Source organism: Hemiscyllium ocellatum, chromosome 3, assembly GCF_020745735.1.
Source record: "Hemiscyllium ocellatum isolate sHemOce1 chromosome 3, sHemOce1.pat.X.cur, whole genome shotgun sequence".
Classification (NCBI taxonomy): domain Eukaryota; kingdom Metazoa; phylum Chordata; class Chondrichthyes; order Orectolobiformes; family Hemiscylliidae; genus Hemiscyllium; species Hemiscyllium ocellatum.
The window spans coordinates 141081340-141098868 of NC_083403.1; the positions used below are offsets into that span (position 1 = coordinate 141081340).

A 17529-nucleotide genomic window follows, 5' to 3' on the forward strand; every position below is an offset into this window, starting at 1 on the left:
CATTCTCTGTATAATGCACTAAGTTTTTAGAAATGAAAGTGAGAAGAGAAATTGAATATACAGAGGTCAATGAGCAAGTTATGGAGAAGGCATGAGTCAACATTTCAGTTCCAACAAAGCATGTGTATTAAAATTGTAGATGTCTAAAAATTTGTTCAAATGACAGTAGGTGTAGCATTTCTTGTTCCAATTCCTCATTCCCACTTTTAAGGATGTTTACCTTTAAATTCGTAGCTTAGCAATAATACAAGCAATAATTCACAGATGGACTTTCTGTTGTCTGACATTTCAGTTACTCCAGAGATCCCACAACTTTAGAGTTACTGTAAAGTGGTCTCTTTTGTGACACCAAAGCTGGTGTTGCACCGTAATCCCAAAAGCAGAGAACTTACATTAAAAATTCTAAACATTTTAGTTTAAAAAAAAGCTGAGAGACCATCTCCAATTTGATGTTAAACGCGGTTAAAACAAAATCCTACACTGTCCTGTCCAACTCCTCAGTATTTTCAGCTTCAGACCGTGGGTAGTCGAAATACACAGAAAATGTGAACATTGCCTCTCTAAATATTTATCCATTGCTGGGTCTCTCCAAGCCGTTGCAACGGGATTTCCAGCCAAGTAGTGTGAACAGAGAGCTGAAAGGTAAATAAAAGCTAGAGATGCTGGAAGTCTGAGAGAAAAATACAGCATTTGTGCAAAAGAAAATCGGACAAGTCAGGTTTTCCTGTGTGGATCGTTCGATACCTTTACTTCAATTGAAGTGGGTACATGTGACAACAAGGATTAAAAACAAAAGATGCCAGGACAGTAATTGGGTTCAATAAATAAATTCTGGGCTCGTCCAGATATCCTGCTGTTTCCCAATGTGATTCCAAGGGGATTTTTGATTTGCCCTATAACGCTGTGACAGCCAGTACTCTGCAGGCACCTGACTCGGCGGGTGTCCCAGCTATCAGCATATACACCTGCAGATCAACCCAGAGTTTTGCACAAAATTGCTCAAGAAACCGAACTGAACAATGATACCAGCATTCTCCTAGTTTCCATCAATTCTGGAGAAGGGTCACTGGATGCAAAACGTTAACTCTGATTTCTCTGCACAGACGCTGTCAGACCTGCTGAGATTTTCCAGCAATTCCTGTTTTTGTATCTGATTTCCAGCATTCGCAGATTTTTTTTGTTTTAAGGTTAACGTGCCCCTGATCAGCGTAAAAGAAAAGGCTGATTCCGTGTGAAAATAATTCACCGCGCCTTAATTCGTTCAGTGAATTCGCCAGCGCTCAAAATGACTTTGTTAGAACAAAACACTGAGAGAAAACATTGTGTTTTCCGGTTGAAATTGAAATGCAAAATTAAATATTACAATAAAGGGGTAATTTTGTTTAATTATTTTTTTAATGAGTCTGAATGTTGTTGGAGATCAGTTCAGACCTGGTCAATTCAATGGATGTTCAAAACCTGTGGGTGAGATAAGTTTACTAACGAGAATTGACAATTTCAAAGTTCTCCTGACAGTGCGGCTTTTAGTCCAGATTCCACGAATCTTCCCATGGCCATTCGGGCCGGCAGAATCCGGCTAGTATTAAATCGCTAACGTGAAATCTGTTGGAGAGCTAGAAAAGAGAAACCCTTTACTTTCAATGCGAAAATTATTTTACTCCAAGGCTTCCCCACCCCCCCACCCCACACACACACACACACACACAGATCACATTAGAGACAACGCCTTTTCATAAATCCTGAGATGTTTAAAAATATCAACGAATATCTGAAAAATTGTGTACATGTTTTATATATAAGATAGCTGATATGAAGCAATGGACCACGGCCTCTTTCAAAATACCTGGAGGTTTTTGAATACATGTCTTGTAACTGGTGTGTGTTTTTTTAATCAAATTAATTTGCTCTCTGTGAACGGAAGCAACACACACTCGTCCCAAACTGACAGTTCTGTGTTGTTCAAGGAAGGCAATGGTCAGCGTGCTGCCTTAAAATGGCAATTTATTCGTTTCAAAAGGTTAGAAATCCAGTGATACATGAAAATAGTAAAAAAAAACAGCGTAAAGTGCCAAAAAAATTTACAAAGAACGATTTGTGTTTTAAAAATCCCGCCGATTGGAATGTCGCTTCGGCTGTCCTTACATCGCATGGTTGTGTGTTCCTTTGTTCTGATTTCGTTTCTGTTTTGTTTTCTAACGAAGGTGTGCCCACGGTTTTAACACTGAGCTCAGCTGACTGCAGTCAATCACACAATACAGTTCAAAGCTACTGCAGTTTTCCCACCCAGCCACAGTACGTTGCTGCATTATTTGTGTTTTGGGTGGTATTAGGTTTTCATCACAAGGGCCTGAAGTTTTGAGTCTCCGCTTTGTATCCCACCGTCACATTAACCATGGTTTCCTATTCCCAGAGACACACTGTCCCTCAATCCTCTCTCTCTCAGTCAGGCGCTCCTTGTACATTCAAACATCTCCAACATTGTCGCTTTCTTTGGCTCTTGACTGAGATTAGGTCACTTACTCCATCCTACAATTCTAAACTCGGGGGTGAGCAGGCCTGGTAACTCCAGTCAGGTCTGCCTGCACACACTACAGCCCTTGGGAATCCGGGCTTGGTTCTGAGAAGGTGAGTGAGTCTGTGTCGCCTCAAGTCGCAGTTCCTGCGGAACAGCTTGGCACACTGACGGCAGTGGTAAGGCTTTATGTCAGTGTGAGTGAGGAGATGCGTTTTCAAGTTGCTTCTCTGATTAAACGCTTTGCCACACGCCGAGCATTTGTGCGGAGATTCCTGTTAAACACAGAAGACACATCATCACCTTCCAACTCCCAAGTTCCTGCCGGAGGTGGGACACGCAGTTCAAGCGCCTTCGATTCAAGGGACATTTAACGAAACGAAACGGATTTTTTTTTGTGCTCAGACTTTAGGAACAGGTCTTCCCATAGCAGAATGCCGCAGATAATCTGTATTGGAATACTAGTAACAGGAAAGAACAGCAGCAGATTGGATATAGTCCATGCTGTGTCCGAATTTGACAGGTCTGTCCGCATTTCCTCAGTGCTCCTCTCTGAGACCTGTTTGTGGATAACTATGCTCAGCACTTTATTTTAGAGGTTTTCAGCTCTTTTACCTGCACATGCAGTGTTTTGTGAACAGCTAACGTTCTAGACTGGCAAAATCCTTTCCCGCATTCTTGACATTTGAATGGTTTCTCTTTGGAGTGAATGTACCTACATTTCAAAACAGAGAGAGAGAAAAAAAGTCTTGTTATTTGTCATTCGAATTAACCAAGTTCACAAAAAAATAATAGTGTGCCTTTGAGCCATTCGAATCAATACATCTTAGAACGAACACCCGCGGATGTTGAAAATTCTAAACTAAAACCGAAAGTGCTGGAGAAACTCAGCAGGTGCGTCGAGAGAGAGAGAGAGAAACAGGGGATCCTTAACTCTGTTTTCTCTCTGCCCTGAGATGCTGCCAGATCTGCTGAGTTTCTCCAGCACGTTCTGCTTTTTATTTCTAATGGATACGCGGCTGGACCAGCAATTTAGGTGCACGATTTCACAAATCATCTGTGATGTCCAGCCTTTGGGAATGGTGATATGGACAGGACAAGTGAACAAGTGCTGGGCCCTGGCAAGTCAAACATCGCTGCCTTTCTCACCTGTGGTCACGGAGATGATCCTGCCTCCTAAATGCCTTGTGACAAATGTCACACGTGTAGGGCCGTTCGTCCGTGTGGGTCCTTTCGTGTATGAGAAGATTGTAAGATTTAGTAAAGTGCCTCCCGCAGAATTTACAGACAAATTCTTTTTTGGTTTTGGCCGGAAGCCTGCCCCTGGTGGGCTTCCTCTCCGGGGATAACTTGGTGGCATCCAGCAGGGAGCCAATGGCCGAGGGAGAGCACTGTCCATCCAACTGACCCAGGCTGGGCTGATCCTCCTGGGTGGCCGCGATGGCCAAATTCGCGAAGTCAAACCTGGGTCTGGTCTTGTTGGGGAAGCTGCTGGATTCCTGTTTCGGCTGGAACACGTGCGGGAAGATCGGGATTGCGGGCAGTTGGAATCGCGTGTCCACCAGGGCGGAAACGGCAGGCACTTTGGCGAAAGAGGAACGGGGTAGAGGCATTGGAGGGTAACCCAGCGTCCACTGGTGGAGATGGACCGTGTGCAGGGTGCTGAACCCATACAGGTTGTGCAGCTGCTCGGAAGGACTCGGCATGCCGTTGGAAGCTTGCAGGAAAGCATAGTTGGCTAGCTGCAGCGATGGGTGGATAGGCACTGGCGCCGGGATGGTCTTACTGCCCATAGTGCTATTCGGAGGCACTTGGTTTGCGGGAGATCTGGCCAATTTGCAGAAACCTAGGAGTCAAAACAAAAGACAGGCAGTGAGTGGCTGCGTTACACCCTGTCTTATCGAAGATTTAACTGATTGGCAAATATGACCAGCATGGGGTAATCCTGGATTAATCCCACCGCATGGGTAATCTAGAATTTAGGGGTATGGTCAGACGATATGACCAGCATGGGGTAATCCTGGATTAACCCACCGCATGGATAATCTAAAATTTAAGGGTATAGTCAGAATGAGGGCCAGAGCTTCAGGAGAGGTGTTAGAATGCCCCTGTGGCAGTTGGCACACAGAGTGGCAGCTGTCTGGAACTCTCCCACAAATAGCAGTGGATGAAGGATCAGTTGGTTTTTTTTAATTTGAGAGAGTTTTTAATTAAGCAAATCACTGAAGGGATCAGGCCAAAATCGGGTAAATGGAGTTCCACCATCAGTCTCTCATGATCTCATTGGATTCAGGAACAGGCCGAAAAGGTTGAGCGGCCGACTCCTGTTCCTATATTTCAGCTCAGCACCTACACATAACCTACAGTGAGAGAACAGTCGAATTCAGACAAGACACAGCGGAGGCCGGAGATCTGAAACAGAAACAGAAATGCCTGGAGAAATTCTGTGCAGATAGAAACAAGCAGGGTCCCTTGAGCCGAACCGCTGGCTGGGCACAGATGCTACTAGACCAGCTGAGGCGGTGTTTCTCCAGGCTCTAGAGCCCTGCTCTCAGAAGGGGAATGTATTTTCTAGTCACAGGCGGGTGTCTTTGTCCCCAGTGATCGCTCATTTGCTGTCTCGCTAAATCATTACAAAAAAAAACCATAACGAATCCCAACCACGGACACCCGCAATATTTTATTTTCCCTGAAGAGTGCCTCACTATGGCCTGAAAATGAATTAAAATGAAAACGGGTAAAAAAATGAGGTCTGCAGATGCTGGAGGTCCGAGATCCCACGCGAAACCATCAGCAAAGGCGGCGGGCAGTGAAAAGTGGGACCTGCAGGATTCCAAATGCACAGATGGGTTTGGAACCGGCGGGTTTGGCCGGACTATTCGGAATTTTACTGTGGGACAGCGTGTTCAACAAACAAAAATAAAACTCTCCCGTCTAGTGAAAAAAAAAGACAAAAGAACATTGCAAACAATAAACTCGTAAAAGTAAAACCCAAATATATTATTAATTCTTATTTATCAGCACCGGAGTGCTGGTCATCGATGTAAAAGAAGGATGAGTGAAAATGGAAACTTTTTAAAACCGGCTCCACATCAAAGGCACAGCCTCACAATGAGGTCTGTTTTATGCGGTCGGTCGATTGGATCAAAGGTTCCTGACTTGAACGAAATCCCGCCGCTCTGGTGGCGGTAAATGTGGTTTAAAGCAGCCCCCATCTACTGCTGAGAATGCTCTCTCGTTTTAGATCCATGTTCCCCCTCCTATATTCCTCCAGCAGCGAATCGGTGGTTCCCCCCGGTCAGTCGCTGTCAGGACCCGGTCAAAGTTGAACGCTGCAGGTGTACATACGCCGTTAACTCCGAGCGAAGCGGTGGAAATCACTTGACCGCTGGTGTGTCCCGGGAATTAAGGTGGGACTCAGCTCGTTAGTGTGGTTTAGCGTTCAGCTCAGCAGCGGGTGTAGTGCACTCGGGAGTAGTGTTCTCTTCCTTCAGACCACTAGGAAGGTCTCGCTAGCGATTCCAAATTTCCTTTCCGAAGACAACAGCGAATCAATTGGGGAGGGAAAAAAATACTTCTCAAAAACAAAGGGAATTTCTGAAAGAACCTTTCGGGTCGCTTTGCCGTCCCGTTCAGACGCCGAGCTTGACTTTATAAAACGCGCAGACCCAGAACAGTAATCGGTATAAATCATTTCAAACGAATTGGCAAATCAAGCGAACTGACATCATGTGGAATTCCTCTGCACTGACCCAGAATAAAACACTGTGACATTTCGCTAAGATTGGCTTTGCTAATTGGTGAGAGTTTCCATTCTTGTTGGTAAGAAAAAGTCACACCAGAAATCTCCTTTACCTCTCAATAGTCACAGCAGATAATACTCAGTGCAACCAGTCACGGGAAATGTGTGTGTGTGTGTGTGTGTGAAATCCCAGGGCTGGGTTATGCAAGTGTAATTGTATTAGATGCTGATTAGTTCCTATTATGTTAACCTATACTGCGGTGTAGCAACCAATCCGGTCTCACTTATTCTTACGGTAACAGTAATTGGTCGAAATGAAATAACTAATGATATTTCACGAACTGGATTGCAACACGCAGAAACGAACGAACCTGCTCTGCTGGTTGTTACAACTGTCAGAGAAATAAAAGTGAAGTGTTAACAGGTTCAAAGCGAACGACGTTGCATTGCATCAATCATTTTATGTGGGGCTGAATTAAATATCTGAGGCACGTCACGTACGTTCAGTTTTATCGAATGTCTTTGTGCGGGTACGTTTACAAAAAAAAGTCAATTAAAATTAAACCTCCTAATTGTAGGTTTCGAAGACATTTAGTTGAGACTTAGTTGACCAAGAAATATCTATCCTTAGTGTTAATTCAGACAAAGGACACAGCTAACTCTGGTCTCAATTTCTTCATAACAGTCACCCATTTGATCTGTGAGTGCTTTTGACCGCGACCTTATTATCTTGAAAGATAACCACAAAACCATATCTTTTAAAAAAAAACATATTCACTTGTACCAAAGCAGTCCTGTGCAAAAGCGCTACAAAATTGGCTGTTTAAACGTCCCACTTAATTAATCGGAGCACTTTCAAACCGAATTCAACAGTTTAATCCAGATACTCTATAAAACAAGTGAGAATCAGTTTAATTTATCTTCAATCAAATGCACTGACATCTACAGCAAATACAGATATAACCAGCAGGGAACAATATTAGCGTTTTTACACGGTCTCAAGGGGCCAATAGAAGGATATCCTCTTCTATCCCCTGAATCAACAAATACATTCGGGTGTAATTCCCACAGAGCCCTGAGAAACCGTTTCAATATATGCGCAGAATATAACACGTAGAACATTTACCCAAGAGTAAATAGGATGGTATTTTCACAAATTAACTTGGCCGCGATGACAGCTTTGGAAAACAGAGAGGGTCAGAGCAGGCAGCAGAGAGTTCAGTCCGTAAGGACGAAACGAAAGATTTTAAAAGCACAAATACCGACTCCGAGATAGGGAGAGGGAGATCTCCATCCACCCCTCTTCAAAGACAAATCGTAAACTGCATGAATTGACAACAGAGACCATGAAGTGGCTAACAGCATAAGCAAACCGAGAGGCAGCGAACAGGGAAATCTCTAGGGAGAAGCAACTCCTATTCAGCGTGAAACTATTGAAACTACGGCAGTAACAGCTATAGACACTGTCAGCGAACTCGGAAGGTATTACAGCCACCTCAATACCCCGTCCAAGCTCAGTTTCCCTCATCAAAGCGCAGCTTTTTTATGGAACTTGGTGACTTTATTTTATAAAGAAGGACATGTTTCCAAAACTAAAGTATTGTTACTGACGGACACTCGTATACACATTCCATGGGAGCTAACATATACAGACCTCAACACTGTACCATTACAGAACTCTCAAAACGCCCGCTGTGTATAGGCCATTTTTTAAAAAAGAAATCGACAATAACAGTCCATTACAAAACACTCAAAAAGGCGCGAAGGGCTGCAACAATTGGGCTATCGCTAACTGAATTCCAAATAATTCTGGGCCTGACAATTTCGACGCGAGAGAATCGGGTCGCTCCAGTAAAACCAAGCAGAAAGCTCGGAGATCGCGGAGAGAGAGAGAGAGTGTGCGGCCGATTAGGGAAGGTTTAGGAGAGGATAGAAGGACGATTTGTTCAGCACCTGCTCCAACACTGTATTTATAACAATCACACGGGGTTTGGCCGGTTAGGGTGCTAAATATAATGGCCATGATCCTCCTTGAGCCTGGTTTCACCGTTAACGTTTTGCTCAGGTATACCGTCTCATAAACGACGTTAATTCTGCACTTTGCGGGAAAGTTGTGAGAGTGCCACATACACAGAAATGCAATAATGAGTGTAATGGACAAATGGCAAACTCCTCCTTAATGCAAAACCTAAAACGGCCGGTTCCCTCAATTTTGGCGAAGTTAAGAACGGGGAGCGTGTTAAAATACGAAGCGATTCCCTGCCAATGTGAGCAACATAACACTGTTCCCTCTGTCCCTCTCAAAACATGACCCTTTCACTGGGTCCGAGTGAGCAGAAACTACACCGGGAGAGTCCAGCTCGGCTTTACCTTTCCCGCGAATTACAAACAACACTGAAGTCGGGAAAGGAATCCATTTCTGGTTGGGTTCGTTTGTGAGGGATGCTGTTTCGAGCTCGCTGACCTCACTGACATTGGCTTTCCGTTGAACGAATCAAATCTTAAACTTAGAGTGCCGCTTCTTGATCACATGAAAATGCCACAGATCACCGCGTTAAAACAATACCGGCAAGTTTGCTTCCTAAATAATTAACACAAACTGCTTGAAATAAATCGAACTAAATTTCAATCTTCCAAGATAAGTTTGCCCTGCAATAAAAGCTGAGAAACTCGATAGTGCCTCTGAATAACCCAGCTGGGAGGCTGATGGAAGTTCTGATCAGAAACGCACTGGTTCAGTGGAACTCGAGAATATCGGGAGGTCGGGCCCGCTGCGAGATATCAATCAGTATTTGCCTTTCGATCAACGTTCTTAATGATTTCGAGGGCACCATTATTCATCAGGTTATCACAATCAGTACTCTGGAGAATAAAAGGGGCTCGGAGGACTTTACATTGAGCACTGCTGATGAATATACCGAGTAAAACAAACAAACAACATCAAGATGCAGAGACTAGTGGGGAAACAACCCCGAAAACAGGAGACCACTCTGAGGAAAGGTTTCCATCCAGGGTACACAGCGCGATTAGGAGTCGCACTTACAGCTATTTGATATCCCAGTCTGGGGGAAGCCTGTCTTCTCTTTACTTATTGACACTTCACGGATTCCAGCATGCTTCTGATGAAAAGACTTATCTCTATGTGAGGGCACTAGGGGACCCCCACCTTCATATATACGTCCCATGCTGCTAAAGAAATGTAATACTCGGGGCCTTTAACACAATTCCATTTGAAACTCCTGAATAAAACTTGAGAGGCCGCTGGAAGCACACAGGCCCCAGCTGGGGCTGGTCTGTCCTGTTACCCAGTTTAACGCGGAAAACTTCGGGGCCTTTAGCTTTTAAAATGTATTATCATAAAAGACGATTTGAATTATTGTCCAGTACGGCTCGAGTTCTGACGCTCCCTCACTAGGTTGGCAACGCGTTTTGAAAGCTAAACTGGACCTCATTTGTAAATTAGAATTATACTTCGCTTCTCAACTGAAAAAAAAGTTTTCGTTCGTCTGAAGTCATACTTTGAGAAAGTTTTAGTTTGTGGAGTTAAAGCAAAGGCATTTTGAGGAATAAAACATGCTCGGCGCGTTTCACCCTGTTAATGCCAGTCTTATTAACCACTCTGGAATCTCTTATTAAATGCATCCTACTAAAGTTAATAGGAGCAAACAATAACCTGTACCGGAAACAGCTGGGATCACCACAATAGCCTGACTGGACTTTTGGATCAAGCTAGTGTGCTCTTCCCCACTGTACCGCTCAGGACTGCTTCAAAATGAGTTGGGTAAAACATCAACAAACGCCACTTGGAAAAGTGATGTCTGTGAGCAGCAGCAGTGGGATCGATTGGATTCAGGTGATCGGGAAGTGGTTCCCATGGTGTTTCGATCCAGCACGTGCTCTCCCAGGCACTGTCAAAGCTTACAAGAGAATTTCTCATTGCAAACAGGGAGAGGGACCTCAAAGGGGGAGAAGGGAACTGTACTGGTCCCTTGGCTGGATCCAAATTGTGGTCCCACAGTTGAAGGGACACACTCCTGGCCGATCGGACAGGAAAGGAGCGAGGGAGGGAGCGAAGGACAGAGGGAAGGGAAGACACGACTTCGATTTTCCGAAATACAAGTCGATCTGGGTTTGTGTCTAACTCTGGCTCTGTATGCAGAGTTAAACTCATGTAAACTAATAGGGTCACCCGGACATGCACACTGAGCAACGCAATACAGGTTCTTCATAAACTCACACACACTCCACATCAACATCCCCCCCACACACACAAACACATACACACACACACTCCACATCAACATCCCCCCCCACACACACAAACACATACACACACACACTCCACATCAACATCCCCCCCCACACACACAGACACATATATACACACACTCCACATCAACACCCCCCAAACACACACACTCCACATCAACATTCCCCCCCACACACAGAGAGACACACACACACCACATCAACACCCCACACACAAACATCTCTCTCCACACACAATAAATACCCCCCCACACACACACACAACTCGACAGAAACATCCCCCGCACATCCCCACAGAAACAAACACGTAAATCCATACACACGTACCCTCACATAAACCCACACAAACACACCCCCACACAAACACACACCCCCACACACACCCCCACACAAACACCCAGACACTGCAGAAAAGGGGCAAGTTGCCATTGAGATGGACATTTGGAGTCTCTCGGGTGGTTCTAACTGAAACACATTGCCTGGTGAGCGAGCGGCGTGCGCTGTGTCTCCGAAACTACTCGGCGGACAATCCAGACCCTTTCCCTTTCCCAATGCCCCCCGTCCCTTCCCCAGGCTAACACCGTGCGAAGGAAGGGAGAGGAGGGGACAGTGAGAGTTACCTGAGCCGGGGACTTCGTCTGCCGCTGCTAGACTCGCCGCTTCTTCGTTTGAGCGAACGGCGGAGATGGAGCTGGCGGAGGTGGTGGCACAAGCGCATAGCCAGGTTGGCATGCTGTGAGCTGGGCACAGAGGGGGGCCGGTGCTGAGAGGAGCTGCAATCCTGCACAGCCCCTGAACTAACTCCTATTTCAACCGAGTCCTGGGAGAAATAGCCTGACGGCGCAGGCGCACTGCGCTGCCAGCCGGCCCCACCAATCCCAGGTTTTCCGCTCTGACTCTAAGTTGCAGCAAAGTTCGCAACAAGCGACTGAGAGCGGCGCAACAGGTCCAGGAGGGCCCGTCTCCCGCCAGCTGCAAGCCCACACCTTGACTGGCCCCCAATGTGCGAAGGTCGAGCTAGAAGTAGGGGCAGAGAGAGAGGAGGGGGAGGGGAGGGGAGGGGGAGAGAGGTGGAGGGGAGGTAGGAGAGGGTGGGGAGGGCAGGGGGAGAGAAGAGACAGCGAGAGGGGAGGGGAGCAGGAGAGAGGGGAGGGGAGCGGGAGAGAGGGGAGGGCGGAGGAGAGGTCAGGGGGAACAAATAGGGAGGGGAGGTAGGAGAGGGTGGGGAGGGCAGGGGGAGAGAAAAGACAGAGAGAGGGGAGGGGAGCAGGAGAGAGGGGAGGGCGGAGGAGAGGTCAGGGGGAACAAATAGGGAGGGGAGGTAGGAGAGGGTGGGGAGGGCAGGGGGAGAGAAAAGACAGAGAGAGGGGAGGGGAGCGGGAGAGAGGGGAGGGCGGAGGAGAGGTCAGGGGGAACAAATAGGGAGGGGAGGTAGGAGAGGGTGGGGAGGGCAGGGGGAGAGATGAGACAGAGAGAGGGGAGGGCGGAGGAGAGGTCAGGGGGAACAAATGGGGAGGGGGGTGGTAGGGTGGCGGGGGAGAGAACCCGCCTGGATCACCGATCCAATGAAATACCCAGTAGATTCCGAACTTGCGAGTTACACAAGTGTTGACTGGGCTATTTTTAGAATCCGCTCAAACCATCTGTTTGTTTTTCGCACAAGTGACACGAGGAGATAGTCTGACACATTGACATCTCCGCTTTTAACAGCAAGGAATGAACTTTAAACAGCTTCATTTGTTGACAGAGGGAGGGCGTTCTGAGGGTTGGGGAGGAAACACCGAATTTCCTGAAACATCACCAATTCGGTAACATGGGTTATTCTAGAAAATCACAATATACACGGTGGGGGTGGGGGGGGGGGGCGTTGTATGTAGCATCTCGATTCTCGGTAAAACTCACCCACAATGTCCGAGTTAAACCCACTACATTTGGCGGATACATTAGCGAACCCACCTCTTCTCTGAGAGACTCCCGAGCGCTTCGTTTTCATTTCCCCCAGAACACATTCAAACTCCTCCCCCACCCCCACACCCCACCACCCCCAAACACAAGGTGGGAATGAAACAAAACTGGCGCCGTTAAGCAAAGTAGAAAATGAAGCTGAAAATGTGTTGCTGGAAAAGCGCAGCAGGTCAGGCAGCATCCAAGGAGCAGGAGAATCGACGTTTCGGGCATGAGCCCATCTTCAGGAATCCTTCTTTAGAAAATGAAGCCGTGTGAACGGTTAATGCCATTGAAACCACACGCCAAGTCCTTTGGGTGCCCGACTATCCCTGGAGTTAGTGTAAGCTCTTGAGTCGAGATTGATGGGCAACATATCAGAAGACTGTGTACGGAACCCTTCGATGTATTTTAGATTCAGTTAAATGTTAGGGTCAGACCAGTTCCAGGAGGATGGTCCTGCTTTGAGTTTAATGTTTGAGAGATACCGTTGTTGTATCTCTCGGGCACAGGTGTGACTGTTCAACACAGAGTTTCGTTCGTCATTTCCTTCCCCGGGGATTTTTCACCCGCTTTCCAATTGCCCACATTTTGCACCTTTCTCCTTGATTCCCAACGTCAATAAAACAACAACATCTAGAACTCGTTGACCTCTGCATATATTATTTAATAAAAACCTTACGTTATCTCGAGAATGGGACTGGAAAGACGTTCTAGGATTTACATATTACTGTACCGAAACCCGCAACCCATTCTAAAGCAAACACTGTCATAAATAATTTTAACAGTTTTTTTTGTAATGTAAAAAAGCCCGGCATTTGTAGAGAGTGTGTCTGTCTCACCGGGAGGAGAGTGTGGCTGTTTATTTTTAAATTGCGGGAGATATCAGACTCGCTCCCATTCCCCTCTCTTATCGCTTCCCAGTCCAAGTTTGCCCTCCCCCGACCTGGGCTCACAGCTGATACTCAAACTAATCTTTTTCTCGATAGGATACACCGGCTTTGGAACTTGAGATGTAAGCCTCGCACAAGGAAATTTGAAATCCTGTACAAGTGTATCGATGCTTGTTTTTCCAAAACTCCCCAGGGGACGGGCCCAACCGAAGGGACGTTATTTCAAACACCGCTATCTAATAGAAATGATGTGAAATGCCAGTGAAATGTAACAAGTACTGATGGTGGGCAAGCTCGAAGGGAACCCGATGGGTTTCACGCCCTGCGTCGTTTTGACTGAGCGCTGTGTGTTTTTTTTAATTCTGGTCCACGTGAAGTTTTATCACAGAGAACAACATTTTTATCACTTCGTTGGGCACTTTACTCTGACATGTATTGTACAGGACTTTTTTTTTGTTTTAGCAACGATAAAATGAGCGCTACATAAGGCCATCCTAGTGAGGACCGGTTCGGTTTTGCTATTTTAATTCAATTACAAAACCCACCAGCGCATAAATCAGTAAATGTTGCATAATTAATGTAAATATACAGACGGTCACCTCGAGTTGGAACTTTTCAGTGATCAGTATGGAACAGTCCTGTAAGCTATTTATCGCATCCAAGTTATAATTAAGAGAAATTAAACGGCTTACGGTTATATGATGGGCTTTGTTAGTTCAAATATCATTACTTAGAGAACATTATCACACCAAGGCGTGGAATTAATTGTTTTCCCCCTGTACGCATCAAAACTAAAATTGCCAACAAAATGACCGAGGAGCCAGTTTTTAAAAGGGACAGCACCGAATCCAACGTTTGTCGTTTTAACACCTTTAATTCAGAGACGATAGATATTTATGCCGTATCTAAATATGCAGATTTTCACGCCCCATCCGTTCCGATCCATAACCGATCCTACAGCCTTCCTTTGCACCGCCCAGTTAATATTCACTAAAACTAACTTATTCAAACCACAAACCATCCAGCCCAAACACCCACTCCTTACAAATAATCACGACAAGGAAAAATAATGTGCATTGACGGTAGCTGAGGGAATACTTGTAATTGTGACATTTCTAGATATCACTGGGCTAGTGGGTTTGACGCATTCCTAAAAGAAAACTTTTTCTCTCAAATATTAAAGTGACGCTGCTTGCCAGTGGTCAACTGCATTCCAATGCGATATCAAACAAAAAACGGAAGTCATTGCGCATTTTGCAGTGGGAGACCTTTTTTTTGAAACGATCCCGAAAGATGTATTTCTTGGTGCTTAGTTAAAATAAAACCAGCACAAGCCATCGACCGACTGCAACTACGAGCAAAATGCGCCTCCCTCTGGCCGCTCCAAAGAGCCGCGGTTCAGCTTGAAACACATTGTTCAAGTTGCTGATAAAATGCCTCCAACTCAAAAAAAAGCGTCTCATTGTCGAGACCTGCTCGCACCTGATAAAGCCCTTGGAACTTTGAACATGTTTGACCTGTCTAAATAAAACGTTGCTATAAAGTGTCAATTTTAATGTTAATCGTCCGTCCACTGGCCAAGTGAATATTGTGGATGTGCCAGTGATGGACTGGGGTGGACAAAGTTAAAAATCACACAACACCAGGTTATGGTCCAACAGTTTTATTTGGAAGGTAGCAGCGCTGCGAAAGCTAGTGCTTCCAATTAAACCTGTTGGACTATAACCTGGTGTTGTGTGATTTTTAACCAAGTGAGTATTGACACAAGTTTGTGTGAATTAATCTCATTGTAACATTAATTGTCATGATGCAATGTCTGAGTTGACTGTAAAACGCTTGTTACAGTGTACAGTAAATTCCGTATTCATTGGAATTTTAAAGAATGGCTTCAATTCGCTTGATTTATTTTATTTTTAACTTTGTGCAGGATCACATTCAGGTACAACGAAGCCACAGGCATCCTTCTTTTTTTTACATCCAAAACCCTCATTTGGAGCATTCCCTTCCGCTGCAGTTGTGAGATGAATGCATTAAACACTTGAATCGGAAGATTAAGTCTGATAGCGGCCGGTCAGTAGGGCTTTTTATCTTGGGAACTGTGTGACTGTCCCCCAGTTTCTGGATGTCCACGGTGGGCTAATGTGGCAACGTTTCAGCAGCCACAACGAATACTGGCGACAATCACAAGACACGGAAAATGCCCGAACTTTCACTGACCGTTTGCTCGAAACGCAGTTTCTCAATTAGATTCAGCGCCGCAACAGCCGAGTAACCATTTCACAGAAACATTCTGAAAGTGTGGCTCAAAGAGTTGAAAGGGTTGCAGCTGGGAACCCGAAAGTTTGCGATATTGGCTATCTCCAGTCTGGTAAACGGCAAACGGAACTGTCTGGGCCACAAGCTGGCTCCTCGGTCACTGAACATGGGAGGGCTCCCCTCATCGGGTCACATATCCCCAACACCCAAAGCTACCCAACACTGAGATACCCAAGGGCTAGGCCAGAAGGATGACATTGACAGGGCAACAATAAAAGGCGGCGGATTCAACACAAGGAATGAACGGTACACTTCAACAGATGTTGACTCTTCCATATCTTTTCTTCCCCTCCACCCTTCCACTTAAAGGGAGAAATTAGTTTTAGATTAGACTTACAGTGTGGAAACAGGCCCTTCGGCCCAACAAGTCCACACCGACCCGCCGAAGCGCAACCCACCCATACCCCTACAGTTACCCCTTACCTAACACTACGGGCAATTTAGCATGGCCAATTCACCTGACCCGCACATCTTTGGACTGTGGGAGGAAACCGGAGCACCCGGAGGAAACCCACGCAGACACTGGGAGAATGTGCAAACTCCACACAGTCAGTCGCCTGAGTCGGGAATTGAACCCGGGTCTTCAGGCGCTGTGAGGCAGCAGTGCTAACCACTGTGCCACCGTGCCGCCCAACTGTGCCACCGTGGAGTCACGTTCTGGCCAATTTCCCCATCTTTTTTCATGCCAGTGTAATTTGTTGCTGACATGTTAAAGTTTAATTTCCGATTCACCACATAAACAAAATCGCCAACCTTCGTGGATTGTAGACGGACTACAACCCACAGTGATACATACCACCCGGGATGGTGCACTTGTCTGGTGTTCAATGGTATTAGCTACTCAGTTTATTTTGTTCACCCGCGGAAGGTGGGTCTCACCGGCTGGGCCCAGCATTTATTTCCCGTTCTCAGTTGCCTCTTGGGAAGGTGGGGTTGAGCTGCCTTATTGAATCGCTGCAGTCCACCTGCTGTAGGTAGACCCTTAGGGAGGGAATTCCGGGATTTGGACCCAGCGACAGTGAAGGAGAGGCAGTATGTTTCCAAGTCAGGAGGGGGGTCACTTTGAGGAGAACCTGCAAGGCTTGGTGTTCCCGTGTACCTGCTGCCCTTGTCCTTTTAAATGAATAGCTGTGGGTTTGAAAGGTGCTGTCTGAGGATACTTGGTGAGTCTGTGCAGTGCATCTTGTAGATAGTACAGACTGCTGCTACTGAGCGTGGATGGTGGAGGGAGTGGATGTGGTGCCAATCAAGCGGGCTGCTTTGTCCTGGATGGTGTCCAGCTTCTTGAGTGCTGTTATGCCTGGATTCATCAAGGCAAGCATTCCATCACACTGCTGACTTGTGCCTTGTAGATGGTGGACAGTGAATGAACTTCACCTTATCCTTTTGGGATAAGACTTCCTCAGAACAACTTATTCTTTCAAATCTTGTTCACCTCCAAAAAGAAACATAGTTTAATAGCTTTGATTCAATGATGAAGCTGAAGCATAACTCATTTTCATGAATTTTGCACATGTACAAACTTCAAGGTCTTGAATATACTATATTAAAAAAAACAGATGCCTCAGAACATTTCTGAGTTTGTGCTTTCCTCCCAGGATTCAAAGTGAACCAACTGCAATAGTGTATCTTTGGATCCTTTGGTGAGATATAGTTTCCAAATGCATGATATCCTGAGAACACTTGGTAGGGTAGATGCTGAAATGATGGGTCCCCTTTTGGGAGAGACCAGAATTAAGGAACAAATAAGGATTTTCTATTTAAGATAGAGAGGAGAAGAAATCTTGTGTTTGAGAGAGTTCAAATCTGTGGAGCAATCTCTCCAGCCTGGACACAGGTTCATTGAATAAATA

General features: G+C 45.8%; 1 protein-coding gene across 5 annotated transcripts; it reads right to left on the reverse strand.

Annotated features, from left to right (window-relative positions):
• Positions 1 to 1412: 1412 nt before the first annotated feature.
• osr1 (odd-skipped related transcription factor 1) lies at positions 1413 to 11513 on the reverse strand. Of its 5 annotated transcripts, none has more exons than XM_060853958.1 (4): positions 8625 to 8868; positions 3662 to 4358; positions 3128 to 3227; positions 1413 to 1613 (listed from the first exon to the last, which is right to left on the reverse strand). In XM_060853958.1, the coding sequence occupies exons 2-4, from the start codon at positions 4303 to 4305 to the stop codon at positions 1524 to 1526; spliced, it is 834 nt and encodes a 277-aa protein (XP_060709941.1). In that variant the 5' UTR covers positions 4306 to 4358; positions 8625 to 8868; the 3' UTR covers positions 1413 to 1523. The 5 variants fall into 5 exon arrangements, with proteins under 5 accessions (XP_060709941.1, XP_060709950.1, XP_060709933.1 ...); XM_060853967.1 differs by lacking the exon at positions 8625 to 8868 and adding an exon at positions 6368 to 6428; XM_060853950.1 differs by lacking the exon at positions 8625 to 8868 and adding an exon at positions 5861 to 6339.
• Between the last annotated feature and the right edge of the window lie 6016 nt (positions 11514 to 17529).

What these genes read in the sequence shown, in the direction of transcription:
- osr1 (XM_060853969.1), bottom strand. Translation starts at nt 11,255, where the DNA reads ATGCCAACCTGGCTATGCGCTTGTGCCACCACCTCCGCCAGCTCCATC. An exon ending in AGACGAAGTCCCCGGCTCAG is followed by an intron (nt 4,359 to 11,143) that starts GTAACTCTCACT and finishes TTTGACTCCTAG; the next exon opens with GTTTCTGCAAATTGGCCAGA. An exon ending in GATCATCTCCGTGACCACAG is followed by an intron (nt 3,228 to 3,661) that starts GTGAGAAAGGCA and finishes TTTGAAATGTAG; the next exon opens with GTACATTCACTCCAAAGAGA.